Genomic DNA, 23,947 nt, shown 5'->3' on the forward strand with positions numbered 1-23,947 from the left:
GGTTGGCCTGGGCTCCCCACCTCGAGGCCTCAAGCATATCTGCTATTTTTAGGTCTAGGAAATGGAAAGCAACCAAGGTGGACCTATCCTTTCTCCTCTATTTTCACAAGCTCTCACCTTGTTGACTACTTTTTGCTGTTGGGCATGCTTCTGCCGAAGGCTGGCAACCTCTCTCCACAGGGCTTCATTCTCACTGCAAGAAAAACAAGGAAGGGGGATGAGCAAAGAGGGCCTGGGAACCCACAGCACCCCAGACTAACACTGTGCCAAGCATTGCACAGGGCCCTGGAGGAGAGAAACTTAGACCCTCATGGAGCTCAGGCTCATCCAGGTACATCAGAAGTTTCAGATGAAAAAACTGAAGTGAAGTGATTTGCGCTAGGTTACACTAGTCATAAATATCAAACAGAATTTGAACCAAAGTCCTCTGACTTCAACTCTGGGGGCTTTCCCCTAAGCTTCATGGGGGAGTGACAAGAGTGAGGGATAGAAACACAAAGAGAAACAGCTCCTTGCTGCCCCCTGTGGTGGCTGAGCCTGGGGACTCAAACTGGCCCCAAACAGGGAGCGGCTGGTGAGTCTGGGGCACAACGTCTGGCGCCTCCTCTCTTTCCTTCACTGGCCAGGCCAGCTGGAGAAATAGGGTATTCACTCAACCAAAGCTTCTTTGGGTAGGGAAGGACAAGTGTGTCCTGCTCCACAGCAGGAGAGGAAAGAGAGTTTGGAACCAGGGGAGAAAGCCTTGGTCTCAGCACCCCAATCCCCCAATTCTGGAAAATCAGGAGGAAGAGACAATGAAATATCAAGATAACAATTTTGTTCCCTTGGAACTGTCATTGGTGCAGCTTAATTAAACACAGCCCCAGATCTTGTCACATTGCAATTAGGACAAGTTATCTGATGGGGCAAGGTTCTGGGGCCTGGGATATGCTAGGAGCCCCGATGACAGCTCAGGTAGCACACTGATTCTCTTTGTGTGTTGACTCCCCCGCCCCCTTATTTTTTTAGCCTGCTTCCTGGCTTCTATTAGCAATCCAGAAGACAGTGTGTATAATGTTGCTCTGACCTAGTTGTTGTTTGTCCTTCATTCTTGAAAAGGACCATGACTTCAGGAAGGTGAGGCCATGACATGCAAGTGAATTGGATTTAAGTGAGGGAGGGCTGTGCAAAGTCACCAGCCTCACCTTCTCTTCTGGAGCCATCTGGGTCCAGTGGCCACATATAGATCAGGACAACTGGATATGGCCCTGGATACAATGGGAGACCCTGGCCCTTTTAAGTGAAGGTCTTTAATAGGTCTGTTTGACTGAGGAAATGCCTAATCAGTGATTAAGGCTAGGTAAGAAACGAGACAGAGAATGGCCTCTTTTACTTAATTAAAAAAAAAAAACCAATCTGGGAGAGGAAGATCCTCTGGGTTTCTGGCCAAAACACAAATAACTACTATTTACGTTCACTCTGAGCCAATCAGATGGCTCTGAAGTAGGAAGTGAGGCTGGTGACTTTGCATAGCCCTCCTTCACTTAAATCCAATTCCCTCGCATGTCATGGCATCACCTCCCTGATGTCATCGTCCTCTTCAAGAACGAAGGACAAACAACATGAATAGCAGTAGGAGCTGCCCCACTGGGGACCCCACTGGAACTGGCCAGTTGGACAACACAGTTCCCTCTTTTTTCTTTCTTTCTTTGTCTTTCCCTTCACTTCCCTCTGTCCACATAGGGTAACACACTCTTTATCATCAGACGCTCTGCTCAAAGGAATGTAAATTTTCATCACTGAAACCTCACAAGATATCTTGGGGTTTACAGCTAGATTTCTTTCTTAAGGATCATGCCTTAAACCCAAATCACTCTGGCTCTCACTGACTAGCTAACAATAGGTCCCAGGCCAAGCCCCACTTGGTCATTGTAAAGGGAAGGCACAGCAGTACTGGAAGAGGTGTTTCCCACTGGGCAGAATAGACTCAGGTAAGCTGGAGGTGGGGGTTGGAGAATCAAGATTCTCACAGGAGACCAACTATGCCAAAGGCCAGGATTCTAAGCCCAGAGAAACAGTACCCTTTGACTTTAAGAAAAAGATCCCTCAGTTAAGGTACTGTTTGGGGGAAAAACTAAGTTACCTTCCCAGGACACATGAAGGATTTAGGTGCCTGGGGAAAAGAAGGGCTTCTAGAATGTATTTCCGTCAAGCCTCATACATATGGATTGAGTTCTCTGAGTGCAGGAAAAGGGCTTCCCTTTCCTATCACTCTATTAACTCTTGGTAGCTCCTGACAGAATGAAGAAGAGGGGCAGTGACCACCTGATATCGTTGGTCCCAGGTTCTGGGCTGGGGCGGGGAGGCAGGGGGGCCCGGCCACTGGTCTCAGTCTAGCTCTTCACCTACTTTCCACGGCCTCCAAACAAAACCAAAGCAAAAAACTCACGATGTCAGGACTGTACAGCCCTGCCAGGATCCTAGCACTGTGGGCTGTCAAACTGCCAATGTGCAGTTAAGGATCAGCATCTGGGAGTACTTGTGTGTATCTGAGCATGCATATGCCTATGCTTTGGGATCAGAAAGAGAAATAGCAGAGTATGAAGGAATCTGACTTAGCATGGGTGGTCAGATCAGATGGAACCTCCAAGTGGAGAAAAAAGGCAAACAACGGACTGGAGTTAAACACAGAGGAAGAAAGGCATTCTTAGAAGATGACTGCTATGCATTTATGTTTTTCTCTTTTTTTGGGAGGGTGGTGGTGGTAAGTGGCAGGACTGGGAAATAATTAAAGTCCTGCCCTTTCATAGAACACCCCAAGAAAGGGGCCTATGTTCTTCCCCATCCTCCTCCCTTTGGAAGAAACAATCTTTCCTAACACATGTCCAGAGAGGAAAGTGATCAGCATGGTGAGGGAACTGAGGACTGGACACGATGCCATGTAAAGATCAGCTAAAGTACGTGGGGATGTGCGGCTGGAGAAGAGAAGACTGGTGGGGACATGGGAGTCATGAAATACGGGGGGTCCTCGTTATCTGAGTTCTCTAAGTTAAAAAGGTTCCATTCAAATTAGACAGGAGGTACAAAGCAATCTCCCTGAGGCATAACGGGATGGTTCTCTCCCATACTAAACAAATATACTCTAGTTCCCCCAAATCTTCAATTTCACTACCATCCTCCCAGTCACCTAGGCTTGCAATGTAGATGTCAACCTCTATTGCTTACTCTCACCCCACATCTAATATAAATAGCTATCATTTACACAGCACTCTAAGGTTTGCAAAGTGCTTTACAACTATTAGCTCATCTGATTCTCACAACAACACTGAGAGGTAGGTGCTTTTACTACCCCCATTTTACAAATGAGTAAATGGGCTGAAAGAGGCTGACTTGTCCACAGTCACATAACAACTAAGTGTTTGAGCCTGGACTTGAACTTTTCTTTCCAACTGAATTAAATTCAATGAACACTTATTAAATGCCTACAATGTGCCAGGCATTGTGTTAAATGCTGGGGATACAAAAAAGAAAGACAGTCCCTGCCCTCAAGGAGCTTACAATCTAAAAGGTAAAGACAACACACAAAAGGAAGCTGGAAGTGGGGACACCAAGGGGGCATCTTGTTCCAAGGAGTAGTCATTCAGTCCACTGACTTGGCTTCCTTGATGTTACCTGAACAAGATGATATATCCCCTCATATGTGCGATTTTTACTGGCTATCCCTCCTTCCATGTCTGGAATTCTCTCCCTCCTCATCTCTGCCTCCTGACTTCCTTCAAATCTCAGTTAAAATCTTACCTTCTACAAGAAGACTTTCCTGATCTTGCTTTCTTTTGGACATTATCACTAACTTGTTCTGCATATATCTTGCTTGTGCAGTTACTTGCATGCCGTATAACACCATTAGACTGCAATCTCCCTGAGAGGTTTTTTTTTGGGGGGGAAGGGACTAGGGTACTTTGTCCCGTCACCGCCCCCCCCCTTAAAGTTTTTAATAACTGCTTATTGACTGACTAGAATTGTTTTTCTTCATTTCTGGTAAGTAGGGATTGATCTCATCCTATTTTTAAAGGGGAAGAGTATGGTAGTGATGGTGATGAAGAAGAAAAAAGTGGAGGGCCACTGAAACATTTTTAAAAGTGCAGAGGAAAGCAGAAGTTAGAAGGATGTACAGACTTTTTTAACAAAAGCAAGTGGAATGGAATGAGATTCAGTTTCATATATAATCCCTTTTTTGTAGGCATACAGTACAAAAAAAAAATTTCTAGCTTAGATCAATATTTTTGCTTTCAAATTTGTCAATATTTTATTTGGTCTTCAGAATTTCCAATTTGGTGTCAAACTGGGTTTTTCTGATTTGTTGCTTTTCTAGTTTTTTTTTTTTAATTTTTAGTTGCATGCTCTATTCAGTATCTTTTTCTTTTTTTTTTTTTTTGCCTGATTCAAACATTCAAACATATCTATTTTGCCTTAAAGGCGTGCTTTAAACTCATTCCCTTAGCTTTGCTATGTTGTCTCATTGCCATTTCCTTTGATGAATTTTTCCTTTCTTTCCACGACTTGTATCTGACCTACCAGTTCTTTAGGATTAGTCTCCAATTAACCTTTAATTCTTTTTTTAAAGGCCTTGAGACAATCTATTTTTATTGCATTGTTTTGAGTAAAGGATGTGTCTTCACATTTTGCATGTTAGTAAGGTATTTATGAGCTAATACATAGCCAATTTTTGTAAAGGTGCATTGTATAGTGGAAGGATATGTATAATCCTTTTTGTTCCTATTTAAAAATGGCCAGAGATCATTTCTAACTTTTCTAAGATTCCACTAAAGTGCTTACATTTGTTAGATTTGTCTAGGTCTGAAAGCGGTACACGAATTAGTTTTATTGTGTAGTTCTTCTTGTACTCATATCACCTCTTCCTTTAGATGTAATTTAGTCCATACATATTAAGTGTTGCTATTGATTTGCTGTCTATGGTACTTTTAAGCATGGGGTAGTTTCCTTGCTAACACATCTATTTTTGTTACCTTGTATAAGATGATTTCTCCACTCTCCTTTTTTGAGTTCACCTGAAGCATAACAGTTTTTGCTCCAGTACTTTATTTTAACTATGTGAATCTTTATGTTTCAAGGGTATTTCTTGTATACATTCTGTCAGATTCTGCTTTCTAATCCATTCTGCTAATCCTCTTCTATTTTTTGGGTGAGTTTATCCTATTAAAGTTCAGTTATGACTGCTGATGATGCAGTTTCCTCCATCCTATCATCTAGTACTTTTCCTTGTCTCCTTCCTCTCTCTTTACAAAGGTGGTAAAAGAGCCATGTTTCCATTCTGCTGCCCCTCTTCTCTTCCTGTCCCCCCGCACCTCATCATAGATTTTTACTTCTTTCCTTTTAATGGCAGCTAGATGGCACAGTGGATAAAATGCTAAACTTGGAGTCAGGAAAAGCTGAGTTCAAAACCTGCCTCTGACACTTACTATCTATGTGACCCTGGACAAGCCATTTCACTCTTTGCCTCAGTTTCCTCATCTGTAAAATGGGGCTAACAATCACCTACCTCCCATAACAGTTGTGAAGATCAAATGAGATAATAATTGTAAAGTACTTAGCACAGTGCCTGGCACTTAGTAATCAGTGTATGTGTTAACTACTATTTTATTATCTCTTCATATTCCACCTTCTGATACTAGAGCTTGTTTCACTTATGATTAATCCATTTCCAATCTTATAATTTCCCTTAAATCTCCCTCTACTTTCTTTAAATCTGTTTCACTGTGAGTTTAATGTATTTTTACACCAAACTTTGTGTGCATGTGTGCATGCTCTGTCTAGTTCAAACGAAACAGGTTCATGTGATGTACATTTCTCTTATCCCCTTACTCCATGTTTGTACACTCCTCAGCTCCTGAATGCTTATTATGTGAGACAGTAAGTTCCCTTCCCCTTTCTTTCTTCCCTAATACACTCCCTTTTCCCATCCTTTTCTTTGTTCTCTTAAAACTATTAAAACACAAGAAAACCAGTCCCAGGCCCTCTGTTTACTTCTATGATCCCTGAAGATGCCAGAACTTTGAAGACACACTTGGTATCCATTCCATTACAGCGTTACTATTTTATCACTGTATAGGCTTTTCCAAATGCTCAAAAGTATTTTACCTAATTTTTCCTTGACAACTGTGTTTGCATTTCAAAGCTTCTACTGAGCTCTTTGGGTCAAGAATGCTTGAAAGTCCTCAATTCTATTAAAGATCTATTTCTTCCCCCCACTCAAAGACTATTTTCAGTTTTGCAGAGTAAATTATTGGTGGTGCAGAGGATAGAGTACTGGATTGGAGTCAGTAACACCTGAGTTCAAATACAGCATCAGCTGCTTAGCAGCTATAACCCTAGGCAAGTCACTTAACCTCTCTGCCTCAGTTTCCTCATCTATAAAATGGGCATAATAGCACCTACCTCCCAGAGTTATTGTGAGGCTAAAACATTTGTAAAGCTCTTTACAAACCTTTAAGTGCTATATGCATACTATTATTTTTGGTTGCAAGCCTTTTATCTTTTGCTTTTTTGGAATATCATACTTTTTGGCAGTGGAAACTGCCAAGACTTTTTGTTCCTGACTGGTTCCTTGGTCTTTGAACTCATTCATTCTGGCTGCTTGCAGTGTTTTTTCTTTGATGTGGAATTCTGGATTTTTGATATGATGTTCCTAGCAACACAGTTTTCATTTTGGTGCTTTCTTTCCATTTTGTTTTGTTTTTTAGTCATGATGTCCAGGTAGCACATCAATTCTTAGATTATCCCCCTTTGACCTATTTTCCAGACTGGTTGTTTTTGATGAGATTTTTCACATTTTCTGCACCCCTGCCCCCATCCTTGGCTTTTGCTTTTAAATATTTCTTGCTGTTTCATAAGTTGCTGCCTTCTGTATGGCTCACTCCGTCTTTGAGGGAGTTCAATTCTGGATAATGTTCGCCATCTTCGGTTTAATTCCAGACCGTCCGTTCTCTTTCCTGTTCTCTCTGCCCTAGCTCTTATTTCATTTCACATCACAGTTTTTCCTCTTTCACTTCACTTCTTGCTCACAGTCGTTGTTCTTGTCCTTGTGGCCAGGTCATTGTTTTCTCTAAGGCTCTACTTGGATTTGCTGTGGAATTACTCTCCATCCACACTATTTCTTCATTGTGTATTTTCTTCTGCATACACCTATCTCCAGCCTCAGTTTCTGGATTAGGGCTTTTTGTTTGGGTCAGACCCTGCTCCCTCCTGTACTAAGGTGCTCCAGTAGCCTTGGAGTTAGGAAGACTTGAGTTTAAATCCTATCTCAGATACTTACTAGCTGTATGACCTGGGCAAATCCACCTTTCTCAGACTGTTTCTTCATTTGTAAAGAACCTACCACATAGGATTTTTGAGGATCAGATGAGAGAATACACGTAAAGTGCTTTACAAACCTTAAAGTGCTATAATAAACACTGGCTGCTATTATTATTCCTTTTGCATGGTACAGGGAGGCCTTGCTTGGTTGCTAAGACTAAGTCCTGCCCTCTGTAGTTATTCTGGGTTTTGACTCAGTCTCTTGGTGGTCTGATTTAGGTTTTAGCCCAGCTGTGTCCGCCTGGCCCCCCCACCCCCCAACCCAAGCTATTCTTTGTTTTGACCCTGACAGCCCCAACCACATATCTACTGAGCTATTAGCAGACTTGCCAGATCCCAGGTGCTGCTCTGGTACTGTCTCCTGCTATGGGTCTAGGTTGCTTACACATTTGTGTATCCTATGTATCCCTGATTCCACTCAGAACAAATTTCTGGCTGTCTTCTTGTGTAGTTTTGGACTGGAGGAGTTTATAGCCATTTTTCTTTCTTAATGTTCCTACTTACGAATTTCTAGCACTTTAATGGAATATTTTGGGGAATGAAGGGAGGTGGGGTCCTCTAGGGTTTAACCCAGCATCATTTTTGGCCAGAGGAAGAGGTCTTAGAGATGATTTAATCCATTACCTTATGTCCAGGCAGGATTGTGCCTCAATTCATATGGACATGAACCTCCTTATGGATCTCACAACTGCTATGAGGAAATGAAGAACTGTTATGATATTTACCTCTAGGTCCCTTCAGCCACAACTTAAGCCTAGTAAGGCCAGGAAAATCAGAGGGTCTAGCCCCACGACTAGTGATAGGGTCGGAAGGAACCAAATGTCCTTACTCTCTCTTCAGGGGCCAACTGTAGAAGCTATAGTAGGCTCTGTAAACCCTGAGTAGATGACAGGATGTTTTGAGGTAATTTTCTCTGGAATGTTCAAGAGCCAACAGGTGAAGCCCCTGATTGAGAACAACTCTACAAGGTTGGGGGAAAATGCCCTGGTCCCACTACAGGTTACATCTGTGGGTTGGGAATAAGGGCATTAAATGGTATGGTCTGCTTTCTTAGCTGAATGTCACATGAGTGCTTGTGGGGGAGATTGTGAAATACCAAGAAGTTTCCTATCAAGCTGCAAATGCACATGTGATAGAAAATAACTATCCTTGGACTGGGGAAGAGGTGATAAAAGTCATGTCCCTGGGATATGGCCGTGAAGGTGTGAGGGTTCTGTTTACATTTCCTCATTATTTATAATGATGTCTGGAGCTTGCCTCCTAGGATTCAATGGGCAGTAGATGAAATGATGGTGGAAACTTCACTTTGGGAACTGACAAGGGCTGCCTGGCTTGAAGACTATATAGGAACATTCCATAGGGGCTTGGGACTCTAGTACAGAGAGAGGGGAGACAGGCACATATGTCAAAGGTTAAAGAAGATGAAGCAACATCCCTGGAAGTACAAAGCTGTGTGAGTTATATGGGCCGAGGGAATTTGTAGTAATGGAGAAGGAGAGTATGGTCTGGGCTCAAAGAACCAGATCGAAGGGGAATTTCCCCACATGAATTTCATGCTCCCAACAGTTGGGTTTTAGAGGAAACATATTGTCTTAATTGTTGGCCAGTTGTCACACCTTCTCTAGTTCTCAGCTGTTCTGTGGAGTATGCTGCAGGAGGCCTCTCTCTAGGGAGCGTAGGGTACTCAGGGGGACACAGTGTCCAATATGAGAGATGTTACAATACCGACAGCAATGGAGTAACAACAAGAGGGAAAAAAAAAGAAGCTAGGAAAAATAGGGTGTGGGGCCAGAGGAGGCCAAGCTAGGTTTGACAGAGATGGGGGAAGGTATAAGCTCTGAAGGTTATGGTCAGATGTTTGCTGTAACAACAGCTAACATTTATAGAATGTTTTAAAAAGTTAGCAAAGTAAATTCCCCACATTTTCTTATTTGATCCTCACAACAACACTGCAAGGTAGGTACTATTATTATCCTCATTTTATAGAGGAGGAAAACTGAGGCAGAGGTTAAGTGACTTGTCTGGGGTCACACAGATAGTAAGGGTTTCCTAGACTCCTAGCTCAGCATGATACCTACTTTGCTACTCAGCTGGCCATGGTATGGCTTAAGGATGGGCACCCAAGGACTTTTCCTTGGACAGGGCATGTGAGGGCTTCGATCTCAGGATTTATTATGCATGCCCAGGTTCCCCTGTCCTCCACTTCTACTGTAGCAGAGACTGGGGGCTGGGGAGGGAGGAGGAGAAGAGCTGACTGGAGAGTGGAGCCTCTCTCAGGCTTCCTCCAAGCTGCCAGGGGAAGCCAGGAGCACAAGCTTCTGCAGGGCAGGGAAGGGAGGAGAGTTAGTTAACAAGTGCTTATTAAGCACTTATTCTGTCAATAGGCTAAGCTCTGGGCTTAGAGAAAGGCAAAAACACTGTTTATCCAGAGGAAGCCAAGATGCTAATAATTTTGCTAATATGCAAAAAACTGTATCTACAAGAAGATATAACCAGTCTATGAGGAAGGTTATGCTAGAGGGAAAGCATCAGCAGTGGAGGTGCCGGCAAAGACTCCTACAGAAGACAGGATTTAAGCCAAGTTTTGAAAGAGTCGTCAAGGATAAGAAAGCAAGGTTCTTAGGCACAGAGGATAGTACGGAGATCAACTGATTCAACCCACAAGAGTCAGGGGAGATAGGACACTGTAGTCAATGCAGGGTGATGGCCTGTGAAAGAAATGAGGAATGGAGGGAGGTGTATGAAGTGAGAGAGAATGGAAAAGAACTAGGTGGGTAGCGGGGAGAAGAGAGGAGGCCAGCCAGGGTAAGAGGTCTTCCTGACAACTCAGAGCACCAGGCCATGTTGCAAGTTCTAGTTCTGCCACTAAGCAAGTCCATTCCTGTCTCTGGGACTATTTTCTCATTTGCAAAATACCGTGACATGTTGGAGTAGTTGTTGCTATGACTCTCTGCAATGTCAGTATTTATGATACTCTTTGCCCTGGCCCTGCTTGGCAGCTGAAAGATCTCTCTTCCTCAATCCTCCGGCTACTTCACAGATCCTTCTGAAGGATCTTGATAGCTGTTAAAGGAGGTATAATGGAAAGAGCCCAGGATTTGGAGTGAGAGGATCCAGATTCAAAATTTGGCTATGCCACTTATGACCTATATGACTTTGAACTAACCTCTCTGGGCCCAAGTATCCTCCTCTACTAAATGAGGAAGTTTGCTTATAAATGATAATGTTGCACTAGAGAAAGCAGATTACTGCTGGGTCCATGTATCCTTTGTGGACTGGACCATATCACCTCAAAAGTCAGTTCTAAATTTATAAACCCATGAGAAGATGTGCTCTAAGATTTCTTCCAGAAAAAATCTCTGAAATTTTCTATAATGCATAGGAATTAACAAGGAAGAGAGGATGGGGAGAACATTCTAGGTATGAAGGTAGGAAAGTGCAAGCTGTGTTTTGGGCAGAGAGAGTAATCCCTGCCTGCAACTTAGGAGAAATAGAAGATTTGAAAGGTAGGCTGGCAGGATGAGACACTGGAGAGCCTTGAGGGCAAAGAAATCTGAGCTTGAGAAGCAGCACGGCACAGGAGCAGGAGGCAGGAAGGCTAGATTTGGACTCAGAGTATATAAGATCCAATCTTGCTCCAGTGATGTCACCTCCATATGACCACAGATGAGTCATTTAACCTGTTGTTGGGCCTCAAGCTTGTTCATCTATAAAATGATAGCCTTGGGCTGGATCAGTCTTCTAGTTTTAAATGGATACTCTACCCACTCTTGCTGGAGCTAAAGGCCACCATCACCATGCAAACTCCTGGGCTTTACTGTAATAGAGTTGCTATCAAATCTCTAATCTCACATGCAGGATACAACAGTCATTTGGTCTCTTTCCCCTCCTTTAGCTCCTCTAACCAGTCTACTATCAAGCCCTGCCTTTACTTCTTTGGAAAGGAGAAGCAGCATAAGGCTGTGGATCACTGTTCTTTGAGTTCACAGACTCTGGGTTAAAATTCCACCTCTGCCACTTGCTACTTGTGTAACCTTGGACAAGTCATTTCATTCCACTGGACCTCAGTTTCCTCATCTGTAAAATGTGGATGGATGAAATGATTTCTAATTCAGTTTGACAACTACATACTATTTCCTGTGACTGCCTATGAAATCTGTTGCAGATTTTACAGTACTCACAGAGGATCAGAACTGGAAGTAATTACTTAGCCTAATACCTTCACGAAAAAACAGACCCAGAGAGGAAAAGCAACCTGTCCAAAGTCACAGAGCTGGTCAGTGGCAGAGCCTAGACTAAAACATCGGCCTCTTGAGTCCTCTATGCCTAAGAACCTTGCTTTCTTATCCTTCACGACTCTTTCAAAACCTGGCTTAAATCTACAAACACTTACTGATGTTTATTATCTGCAAAGACCCTGTTCTGAAATAGATCTTTTTCATACAAAAATGAACAAGGCCAGGCCCTGGCTCTTAGGGAGCTCATGGAGAGGGCGGGGGAGAGGAGATCAAACACTTACACAGATAAATATAAATACGATAGAGATGCTATGTTGGTCAGAGGAAGGAGAGATCATTTCTCATTGGCAGGGATGAAAGAAGGCTTCCTGAAGGTAGCATTTGAGCTGGCCCTTGAAGGGGAGATATTTGAAAAGGGAGAAACAAGAGGGCACCCCAGTCACTGGAGCAGAATGAACAGAGACGGGGGCAGGAAAGATCCAAGTATGTTTCATTCCATGTGGCTGGAGCACAGAATGTAGATAAAATAGTGGGATAAAACTTGAAAAATACAGAGAAGACTTATGGAGGAACTTGAACCAGGACACAGGACTCTTGTCAGCATTTTCAAAAGCACCTGGACCATGTCCCAGCGAAGCAGAGAACAAGTCTCCAGGCTGAGATTGGTAAAGGTCTCCCTAGCCAGCAGGTCACCCTAGGAGATTGATAGCAGCAGAGTGTACCTTTCTTTCTGAGTTGGAAGAATTAAGGTGGGAACAGCTGTTCCCTGACTGCTTGCCCCAAGAAGCAAATCTTCCTCCACAAATACAAGGGCTCTAGGCCCTAGGGGCATTTTAGAGTGCTGACTCATACTTCAGAGAAATGACAAATAACTGGCAACCAAAACCAAACATTTTCTTTTCTGGAAAGAAGGGAAGCTGTTGTTGTTACTGAAACATCCAGGGTTTTACTCTATCTCCTTTCAAAAAGGCAGACAGCAAATGTAGGTGCCCCATTCCTTTTCCAAAGTCCATATCTGATAAGTTGCAGGCCCCTCTGGGCACTGTTCCTTTCTCAGTCCCCGGGGACTGGCTATCTCTGAGGACACAAAAGGAAGCTAAAAAAAAAAATCTTGGCTAATTACTCTATGGGGAGGACTCTTGTTTCAAAGACAAGTACAGAGAGATGATGGTCAGGGACTTAGACAGAAGAAGTTCTGGGATAAAGGAGAAAAGCCTACAGATCCTTCTCCCAAGGGCTGGCAGAGCTGAGACCAGGAGAACTGACTCAGTGAGGCTTCTCTCTCTCTTGTCCACACCTGACGTGAGAAGGAATAGGGTTGGTTGACCTTTAAAATCCCTTTTAACTCTAAATCTATGATCCTCTGACGCTTCAACTTGGCAGCCAAGACCCTGATCTGACTCTTCTAGGCTTTCCTCATACCCTAAGGGCCAAAATGCTTTGAATGGCATAGAGACTCTAGAAAGATTGAAGGGGGAAAAGGTCTCTCTTAAGAAACAACTTTTCAAGCAGGGAATCAAACACAAAGCAGAGTCATCCCTGAAAATTCTGCACTGGACTCTGCCAGAAAGACAATAATTATAAGGACAGGATAAACTTCCAAGGCCCAACACCATGGTGCTGGGGTGGGTGGGCAGAGCAGGAAGAACGGGGACTGACTCCAAAAGGCAGGGTGAGAAAGGAGGTGCTGTTTGCATCTTAGATGGCTTCCCCAAATATAAGGAAGGCAGTGGCATGTCAGCTCAATACGGTGCTACCTGGGGCCTGAGCACATGGTCTTTCAGTCACCTTGTCAGGTCACGGCAGGCTCTCAGGGTGGAGGTGGGGAAGAGGGTGAGAAAAATGAATCTAACCCTATCCCAAATGGCTCACTAACCCACCCCCTTCACCAAACCCAGGAATACTGGCCACGTGCTCATAATCCCCAAGCAGGCAACCATTTGCCACCTATTTCCCTCTCTACTCCCCTCTCTCCCTGCCATGGGTACTTACTGTTTCATGGCCATGAGCTTTGAGTCCATACTCTCCTGTTTGCCCTTCATCATCTGAACATCCGTTAGCAGCTTGGTGACGTTGTCCTGTCGGACCTTTATATCCTCATGCTTTATGCTGGAGACCTGGGGGCATGAGAAGATGGACTGAGTCAATGAGGTCCCTCATCCAATCCTGGCCTTTGTTAGGACCCACACTAACCCAGTGAGCTTGACGCAGGCCTGAAAACCAGTGTTCAGGAGATGTGGACAGCAAGGCCTTTTGGATTTTATGGTTTTTTCCCATGGTACCTATGGTGGCCTGAGGGGACCCTTCAGCTCAGAGCAAAGGAAGGAAGGTGGAGTATGACCAGGCTGGTTATGCATGCATACACACAGAAATATATATTTATATCCATAGAGTATTTCGTTTTCAAGTACCCTGGGAATAAAGCAATCTGACCACTAAGTTAATGTGGAGAGAGTGTGCAAGGAGCTGTTGAAGCTGAAGTGGCAGCTTCCCAGCATATCTGGCCTCTAGCAATATGTGCGGGGGGGGGGGGGGGAGACTGAATGGGGCTTGGGGTCCTTGGGGCTCTTCCTTAGCCCCAAGCTAGCTTGGACACTGCCTCCATTTTTAGCAGGAACTGGAAATGCTTCTCTGGCTACATAGTAGTATAGAAATAGTATGCTCTAATTAGCTGCCTCCCACTCGACATTACAGGGCTCCTGATTCTGGCCTGCCTTTACCCATACATGTAGGGAGGCTAAAGAGAGGGAGCGCAGGGAGGGAGCCTAGGTACCACACCCCAGGAACTCCAATCCTGACTCAGGTTCTAGTGTAGTTCAGAAGCACTTTGGGGAAGGAAAGCCCCACAGAGGTGACCTAGCTTAATAGGCAGAAGGGAAAGGAAGAAGAAGAGCCACTCTGCCTCAGCCCAGACACTACCTCAGGGCTGTCCCAAAGTGTCTTTGCCCCGAGAAACATAGAAGCTGCAGCAAAGTGGCCCCAGGCCACCAAAGGGCACTTCAGGGTAGGTCTGCCCATGTTGTCGTGGGCTGCAGGGGCTCAGTGAGAATGGGAGGGACAGGGACTTACACTGGTCACTTTCCTCTTGATGTTCTCCAAGAGCTGCTCTTGGCCCCGGATAAAGAACGGGTGCTGAAACTCTGTGTCATCTTTCTCTGGCTTCACCAGGCCACCTTGTTCAATGTGGACAACCTTCCGAAAACCATCTGTATCATAAAGAAGGAAGAGAAACAAAGGTCAGGGGCATCTACACATTCTTTTCCATGCCATGTCTTTAGGAAGAAGGAGAAACCAGGGCAACACCCTCAATACTTAAGGCACTTCATAAAGGTCCCCCCTCAATAGTGATGGGGAAGGAGGCACCATCGCATCAAAGTCCTTCCTACACTGTCTACAATGCTCCAATTAGGGTCTGACTGGGGCAGGAGAGGGGCACAGAAAAGCTATCAACCCCTAGGAGGGACTGGGCCTCTCCTAATACAGCTAAAGTTTACCTTGGCTTTCTTAGCTTCTGGATTACACTGCTGACTCATATTGTCTCCAGCCCATTAAAATCCCCAGATCTTTTTCAGATGAAACACTATTTACCCACACACCTATCTTGTACCTGTGAAGTAGATTTTTTGGAACTCAAGTATTAAGTCTTTACATTTATCTTTATTAAATTTCATCTTATTAGATTTAGCTCAATGTTCTTGCTTGTCAAGATCTTTTTGTATCCTGACTCCACCATCTGGTATTAGCTTGAAAACCTTCCAGTTTTTTCCCTCAGCAAATCCTATTCATCCTTCAGGGCTGAGGATTTCTCCCTAAAACTGACTTGACTATTACAGTACTTGTTGATGCCTCTTGCCCATGAAGAGCAATCATAACCTGTATCGCTTAATTTAGGGCATGGGGTTTTAGGTACAATTTTTGTCCCCATTGCATGGCAAGGGCAGCTTGGTCCACAGCAAGGACTTGAGAAGTGTCTGTTGTATTAACACGTATGTTCTACAAATGCCTCATTGTGGTGTGAAGGTGATCCTGAGTTTTTGAAGGCTATGCAAGCAGAACACTAACTTCTACTAAGTCCTATCATTCTGAGAATGCTTAGCTTATATAAAGCTCTGGCAAAAGACTGCTGTTCAAGGCTTAACTAAGCTAAGAATGGAATAGGTTGGAGGCTAGATGATGAATTCTTTGACTATGGCACATATGAAACAAAAATAAAAACTGGTCCCCAAGTCTATTCCATCTCCCTCTGCTTCTTCAGCGATGGTGGCAGAGAAGTGGGCAGAAGGTATTTTCACCTTTAGTTTCCAGACTTTATAAACATGACTGCCAAGTACTACTCTATGAGGGCTCTGTCCAGTGATTACTGAATTGACACACTATTGTAAAGAGGACAACCAAACCAATACTGATGTCCTCTGTAATAAAAAAAAAAAAAGGAAGCTGCAGCCAAATGGAAGGGTTGCATCAAAGAGTCTGCCTGGGGAGCAAAGAAGCCAGTTTCATTATATACCCAAAGACAACAGAAAACACATCATGGGACACTTGGTCATCATATCTTGTAGTTCTCATGATGAGCTGGAGCAAAAAGATCATGACAAAGATACCTGAAGTTTGTACCAACATGTTTACATAACACAAAGATAGAGGCATTCTGAGAAGAACCAGACAAGCTCTTCCAAAGTCAGTCTTGGTTTTTGTTCATTGTCTACAACGTGAAGTTAAGGGATGTGGACAAAGACAGCTGAACTATTAGTCTGCAGACCGATGCCACTTATATGGGCAGCAATGTTCCATTCTTCCTGGGTCCTGCTATACCTCCTTTTCTCACTAAAGAAAATACCATTACATCTGTTGTGTTTGTGTTTCAGTTCCCTGAAACCACATACTCCTTAAAGTAAAGATATTCAAGGCTAAACTGCAGTGAATATCAGAACACAAGACAAAGACAATGTCCCAAGACAAGATGCTGGTGTTTTCCTTTCAGCTCTTCCCCTTCATCCACAGAAGGGTGAGTAGGCTGGCTCAGTGATGAGGTGATACTCTGCTTAATGTTTACTCTTTGGATAAATGGAAGTGAAGCATACTCAAGGGGTGAAGATGACTGATTTAGGTTGGGCCAGCTGTGATAAATTGGATTGTCACTTTGGGGCTGATGGGAATGGGATTATAGGACTGTTGTTTTCTGGTTGATCCTGAATATCCTTTTAAAAAACACCTCTAGCCTTGTGTCTCTTTCATGTAGTTGCTTCTAGCACTCTAATACGAACTATTAATCAGCTGATCCTTCAGGCTAAATAAGGAAAGGAACAATAAAAAATGTATTGGAAAACACAGTTCTGGTTAAAGAAACAAAAATGGCCAAAGGTTTGTAGACTACTTGGAAGTTTCATGCCCACACATCATGAATATTTTATTTCAAACTAAAGTCAGAAGCTATTGGACATGGTGAGCACCAAACATTGCAAAAAAGTGAAACTGACTACTAACTTAAGCAGTAAATAACTGGTTACTGATATGGGGGTCAAATTAGAATAAACTCTCTCTCATGATGAGGTACATCAGAGGTCAAAATCAATAAATTAGAAGAAAGGTCAAAGATGAGAAGATGACACTGGGAGCTTTGACTCGATCTATTCAAATAAACTTTGACACCATATACAGAGAAATGGAAGGCAAAGATGTTGACCTTGAGTATCACCATTTTCTATTAGAGTTCAACCAAAGTAAAACAGCTGCTACAAGGAGTTGGCCAAAGGCAGCTTGAAACTGCCTTAACCAGCAAATGCTTGATCTCACTGTCAAGCAGACAGACATGCCAATCAAGGGCAACACCAGTTCAGATGGAGGAGGATGGTAGAAGATTACAAGCAATATCGTTTTATGAAATGGTGAAAGTAAAAACAAGTCTACAGAAAATTTGGCTTGAAAACCAAATGAGTCATATCATCAAAGAATATTAATAGATAAAACTGGCAGAAGCACAATAGACAAAATGAATTGAATTTGTCAAAATTTTTATACGGATCTATTTTCATAATCAGTGACAGATGAAGCATCACATTTGGACCCTAAAACTTCAATCTTCAGTGTTATGAATTAGAAATTGTTTCAGAAACATGAAGCTCTGGGCTCCTCTGCTGGGGAGGCTGAGGCTGATGGATTGCTTGAGTTTGGGAATTCTAAGCTGTAGCAGGCCTAAAGCCAAAAAGGTGTCAGTATTAAGTGTGACCCCAATATGGTGAGTCCTCAAGGGCTGAAGGTCACCAAGCTGTCTGAGGATGGATAAACCGGCCTAGGTGAGAATAATGGAGCAGGTTATAACTTTTAAGTACATAACTATTGGGATCTGGGCTCTGAGGGGCTACTTCAATTCCAGGTTGGAAAAAATAGGGACAATTCCAGTCTCCCCTCACCCCATCCCCACTCCCCAAAAAATGAGAAGAAGGAAAGAAAAAAAAGCAAATTAAGGAAGAGTGGCAGGATCAGAAAAGATATACACCAGAGAAATCCATGCTGGATGCTGCATAAACTTGAAATCCTAAAGTATCAAATTAAATTTTTATTTTCAGATCCTCATTCTCTCCCTCCTACTTTCCTCCCCCAATTGAGACAGCAAGAAAAACAAAACCTGTTACAAGCACACATAGTCAAACAAAACAAATTCCCACACTGGCCATGTTCCTCCCTGCCTCCCTAAATACATATCTATCTATCTATCTATCTATCTATCTATCTATCTATCTATCTATCTATCTATCTATCTATCTATCTGTCTATCTATATGCTAACTGTCATTTCTCTATCAGGAGGTGAGCAGCATGTTTCATCTGGAGTTGAGGCATATATTTATAAGAACTCTTAAAGAGGCAAGGATGGGGGACCTGTGGCCTTGAGGCCATATGTGGCCTTCTAGGTCCTTCTAGGTAGCCTTTTGACTGAGTCCAAGTTTTACAGAACAAATTCTTTTATTAAGGGGATTTGTTCTGTGAGGTTTGGATTCAGTCAAAGGGCCACACGTGGCCTTGAGGCTGCAGGTTCCCCATCCCTGGCCACCTAAACAAAAGGATGATAAAACAAATCAGGGATGATTTTAATATCCCCAAAGGCAGCTGAGATAACAACAGTTACCAATGAAAAAGATGCAGGGAATACACAAAAACTAAAAAATCCCACCAAAGCCTTGGGCATGGTAAAATCCAAACATGGCTTTAAAGGTTTTCCTTCAACAAGGAGTTTCTCAGGCATATGTTAAGATCACACAAGATTTACTGAAAAACATTTCTCTGATTATCAACATCAATGGAGGCATAAAACAGGGAGATGTATTCTTTCCAAAAGTGTTTAATGCTGTCACTGAAGATATTCAAATGCAAGAGCTATTTTTTCTATAGAAAGTAAGGATCTCTAGAAGGTCCAACTTATGGATGATGTGCTGGCTGCATCAAGTCCTACAGAGAACACACTATGGTTTCCTCAATGACAGCCATGATCTTAAAAGAGACTGGCTTACCAGTCAATTTAGGAAAAACTAAATGGATGAAAAACGCCTACTATCTGGCCTATGACAGCTTAGTGGTCACTCCATCTTCAAGGAGATGTGTGCTTGAAGGAGCCAGGCCATCTGTCTGGCAAGAGCAAGACATGACTGTTGGCATAGGCCAAATGCTCTACTGGTCCTCACAAAGCATAATCTAGAGGTCGAAGACCTCTGACGTGCTGGTGCTGTGCTGGCCCTGCATGGAGGTCTACGCATTGCTGAGAAAACCTGGAGAGATCTGAGCTGCTGTGGAGGGGGGTACCCATATCAGCAAAATTGCAGGACCCCTGAAATCAAGCTCTGGAGGACCACTACTAATCCTAGAGACTGCTGCCAGAATCATTTTAGTATTGGAAGTAACCTGAGAAATCACCCAGGTGATTCTTTCCCTTTGATAGAGAAGTTCAGGAAGTCACTCTGCATCTTGCAGCCAGCCTGCCGGTGGAAGCAGGGCCAGAACCAGAAGCTGAAGAGCCTGGGCTCGGTCTAGCCTCTTTGTGTTTCATCATGCCATGCTCGTCTTGTCCCCCAAAGAGACCGGGAGCTACAGCACCTCCCTTCCTTCTCTAGCTCTGCCACTCTGGCCTGGCTGCCACTCCTAAGAGAATAGAAGGGGAAGGGCCTGCTGTCCAAGGGCCTGGATTTCCCCACCCCCAGCATTACTCACACATATTGAGTTGCCGAACGAAGCTGGCCATGTTGTTGTGCTTGAAGTACTTTGGCAGCACCTCCTTGGCAAACTGGCCTTGGTCAAAAACATGGAAGCTATTCCCACTCTGTGGAGAAATAAAGCAGAGGGGAGTTAGTGGTGGACATGTGGCAGGGAACAGAGGTCAACCGCTCCCTGTCTCTTACTTTCCTTCCCTCCTGCCCGCATGGGGCCTAGGAGCCCAAGGGACATCATTCACTGGTATCTTCACTGTAATCTTGACAGTAAGCAGGAACACAATCCCCATACTGGACAGACTAAAAGCTGAGGGCTAGCAGAAGGCTCAGTTAAAAAGCAAGCCCATTTTGCATAGGCTGATGCAAAATGAATGTACTGTGTAAAAAGGTACAGCAATAATGTAAGATGATCAGCTGTGAATGACAGCTATTCTCAGAAATACAATGATCCATCTGAAGGACTTAGGATGAAAAATGTTATCCATTACTGACATTGTTTTATTTAAAATATTATATATACCCATAAAAAGTAAACTGAATGAAAAAAAAAAAAAGAGGCAAGTCCATGTCCTGCTTGGAAAGTTATCAGTTACAAAGGTTCCCTCTATTTGGCACAACCCCCATGAATCCATTGATTTCTCCTGGCTGCCCCTGCTCTACCCAGAACCATTCTGGGCCTCTTCCAGTGAAAGGACTTTCATACAAAATGCAAGGTGATGGGCTCCAACTCCCACTGACCCTAGGCACCTGAAGAGACCATATCAGAAGCCAGCCTCAAAAACAAAGATCTCATAGCCTACAACTCAAATCAGTCTTGGCATGTAGGCCGTGGCAGGCAGTGAACTTTGGAAAGTCTAGGCAAGAACTGGGGTTACTTCCAGGCACCAGCAGAAAGCCCAGTGGGCTTCTGTGAGGCAGCTGGGAAGTGCAAAGGAATAGAGAGCAATGGGCCTGAAGGCAAGAAGAGCTGAGTTCAAATCAGGCATAAGACATTTTCTAGCTGCATGACCCTGGGCAAGCCATTGAACCTCTGAGTGTTTCAGTTCCCACACATGTAAAGGGCGGGGAGGGTGTCACAATAGCACCTACCTACCTTCTGAAGTGCTTAGCACAGTGCCTGGCACAAAGCAGGTGTCTAATAAATGCTAGTTTCCTTCCTTCCTGAAGGTCAGGCTAACACATCTTAGGCATTTAAATGCCTGCTTTTACATTAGGTTCCCCTCCTCTGGGAAGCTAGGCAGCTCAGCGGATAGAGTGCCAGGCCTGAATTCAAATGTGGCCTCAGACATTTACTAGCCGTGTGACCCTGGGTAAGTCATTTCACCCTGTTTGCCTCAGCTTTCTCATCTGTAAAATGAGCTGGAGAAGGACATGGCAAGACATTCCAATATCTTTGCTAAGAAAACTCCAAATGGGGTCACGAAGAGTCAGACATGACTGAAATGAATGAACCACAATCACTCCTCTTCTGGGAAATTTAACCTCCCCCTTTCCTTAGGCATTTTCCCCCCCAAGAGCACTGTCCTGTCAGACAAACGGGCTGCCCCCCAAAATGAAATCTGTATTTCAACTATTCAGGAGGAAAACCAATGGCAATGTTTTGAGCAGTAAAACGTAGATATTTTTCTGACACATGAAGTAGGAAATAAATAAGACAAAAAAAAATCACAATGTCTACAAAACCTGGTTAGAACATTTTCTGCAATGGGGCACAATTTGTAACAGATTTCCTTTCATGAGCAAGGTTTGCCCTAGTTCCACCTCTCCTTCTGCCATACTGCAGACCAGGCAACAGTCAGGCAGGCCCTAAGCCCTAAGCTTCTGGCTTACAAGTAAGAAGAGATTCCCTAGCACTACTGCTCAGATGCCCAGAAAGAAAACTGTATTCTCCCTGTATTCACAAGCAACAAGCAAAAGACAACTACTAAGGCCGTCCCTACTATGTTCTAGGCACTGCTAAGTAGAAACACAGGGCAGGTAAGTAGTGCAGTGGATACAGTGCCAGGCCTGGAGTTAGGAAGCCCCAAGTTGAAATCTGGCCTCAGACACCTACTAGCTGTGTGACCCTGGACAAATCACTCAACCCTGTTTGCCTCGGGTTCTTTATTTGTAAAATAAGCTAGAGAAGGAAATGGCAAACACTTTAGCATCTTTGCCAAGAAAACCCCAAATGAGGTCACAAAGAGTCAGACATTACTAAAAAATGATTCAACAACAACAAATAAGAGAAAGAACCAGCGGATAGAGACTGAAAATTCAAAAGAAGAGGTATGAAGAGGCAAGTTCCCTAAGATGACAAGAGGCTTAAGGGCCCAAATGGGGGTACTGTTGGTAGTAAGGAAAAAGACTACCTTCTACTTTTGAGACTGGAGTAATTAACAATAGCTAGCATTAATATAGTGTTTTAAAGTTTGCAAAGTGATATACATATGTCATCTCAGTTAGGAGAGGACAGGATAATGATGAGGTGGAAGGGCCTAAAGAAGAGAGGGAGCTTCTGACAGACGGTCTCAATTTTTCCAGTAAAATGAGACAAAGTCCTATAAAAGGCTTTGTAAACCTTTAACTGATGAAAAAATGTCCATTATTCTACTATTCCATCCATGCCCTAAGCATGATTATGTAGCTATAAAAAAATAATGTAAACCCTACTCTCAAGATGCTAATAGTCTACTCTGAATTCTTCCACAGAGCTGTGATTTTGCCGGTGTGGCTATTTTCAAAGCTGTAGCTTGTAACCAAACCATACTTTCTCCATACTTTTGTCCATATCCTTCCAAAAATCCTGCTTAAGGGACCACCCTCTGCATCTGAACATTACGTGGGTACCAATGCCAAGCTCCTTCAGACCACGTGTTACCCCTTATTCTTGCTACAGGACTGGTCAATCTCCTCTTCCTGTCAGACATCTCTTATAACATGCCCCCCCACTTCTTATGCATTAAAATATGGCATAGTTTATTTATGCCAATCATTTGTTTCTCCATAGTCCTTCAACTTGCTCTCAATTATGACACCTGGAAACTGTCGTACTACATGACTTCCAGACATACAACATTACTGGGAGAATACTGGTGTGAAACAGATGGATTTTTGTTTCAAGGAAAAGTCTGGGACTCTTTCCCAAGTCCCATTCAGTCTACTTTCTTCTAACTTTTCAAATGTAACTCAGGTCACTGCATCCATTTTTAGTGTCTGGACAAGATACATGTACTGATGGAGATCACAATCAGGACAGTGTTCACTCACTTGGTTTTTCCTACCCAGATTGTTAGGCTGAACTCTTTTGAGTGTGTATATTCCTAGACACCAATACAGCTAGGTCCCTATTAGTGTGCAAGTAATAAATTCCCCAAAGTGGTCATATTATTTGAATTTTTACAGCACATTTCCACTGGGCTGGGACCAATGATCATATTTTACATAATTATAGTAACAAATAGAGTGAATTTAAATACATGATAGTACTTCAGGCGATGCATCACTTGTACTAATTGAGACTTAGATCAATCAGGAAAATCACTGAATAAAGTTCTCTCTGTTATATTTGTTAAGGAATCTCAAATGACCTTAAACACAGGGAATGGAAAACACATTGTTTGGAAAGCCTGCGCCTGTGTTTTCTTCTACCAAGTCAAATACTTTTTTTGTGGTCAACTAACAATAAGCACAGTGGGATCTTGTTTTCTTTGAATCTTTCAATGATGTGGTGTAAAGATCTGGTCTGCTGGAAAATATCATTAGAAGAGCATGCCTAATGCCCTCTCCTATTTTTATCAAAGATGCCATTAATAACAATACAGATTATTCCCAAAGATTTTGTAGAGATGTGAAACAAAGAATACAGGGGGTTGCATACTGCTGCTCTCCTGACTGCTTTCCCCCATGCAGTAATGCAGTCAGTGATTTCTTCTAAATATTTACTACTGTTCCCCTCTTTCAGACATCTTAAGAATTGATCTTTTTAAAAGAGCTTTTCAAATCAGGGGGCACGCCTCTATGGTAAGGAGGTATGAAACTTTCTTGGGGTGGTGTCAATAAACGACAGTCAAAATAACTGGGTATTTTCCAGCACACTTTATATACTGGAAAATTAATAAGGCACTGATTTAACTGAAAACAAATTTAAAAGCAAAGTTAACAAGAGACTAATGTG

At 43.2% G+C, this 23,947-nt stretch overlaps 1 protein-coding gene across 4 annotated transcripts in view; it reads right to left on the minus strand.

The window, feature by feature from the left end:
• HSF1 (heat shock transcription factor 1) overlaps positions 1-23,947 on the minus strand; it is a 68,540-nt gene that overhangs the window by 7,951 nt on the left and 36,642 nt on the right. For all 4 annotated transcript variants that reach the window (XM_020994835.2, XM_020994834.2, XM_020994837.2 and 1 more), the window contains exons 2-5: positions 19,793-19,901; positions 14,661-14,797; positions 13,584-13,708; positions 118-193 (exon numbers count right to left, since the gene is read on the minus strand). In XM_020994835.2, coding sequence (XP_020850494.1) covers positions 118-193; positions 13,584-13,708; positions 14,661-14,797; positions 19,793-19,901 — 447 coding nt within the window. The remainder of the gene's footprint in view (positions 1-117; positions 194-13,583; positions 13,709-14,660; positions 14,798-19,792; positions 19,902-23,947) is intronic.

The sequence above is a fragment of the Phascolarctos cinereus genome, unplaced genomic scaffold (assembly GCF_003287225.1).
Source record: "Phascolarctos cinereus isolate Bilbo 61053 unplaced genomic scaffold, phaCin_HiC Scaffold_4;HRSCAF=312, whole genome shotgun sequence".
Taxonomy (NCBI): Eukaryota; Metazoa; Chordata; class Mammalia; order Diprotodontia; family Phascolarctidae; genus Phascolarctos; species Phascolarctos cinereus.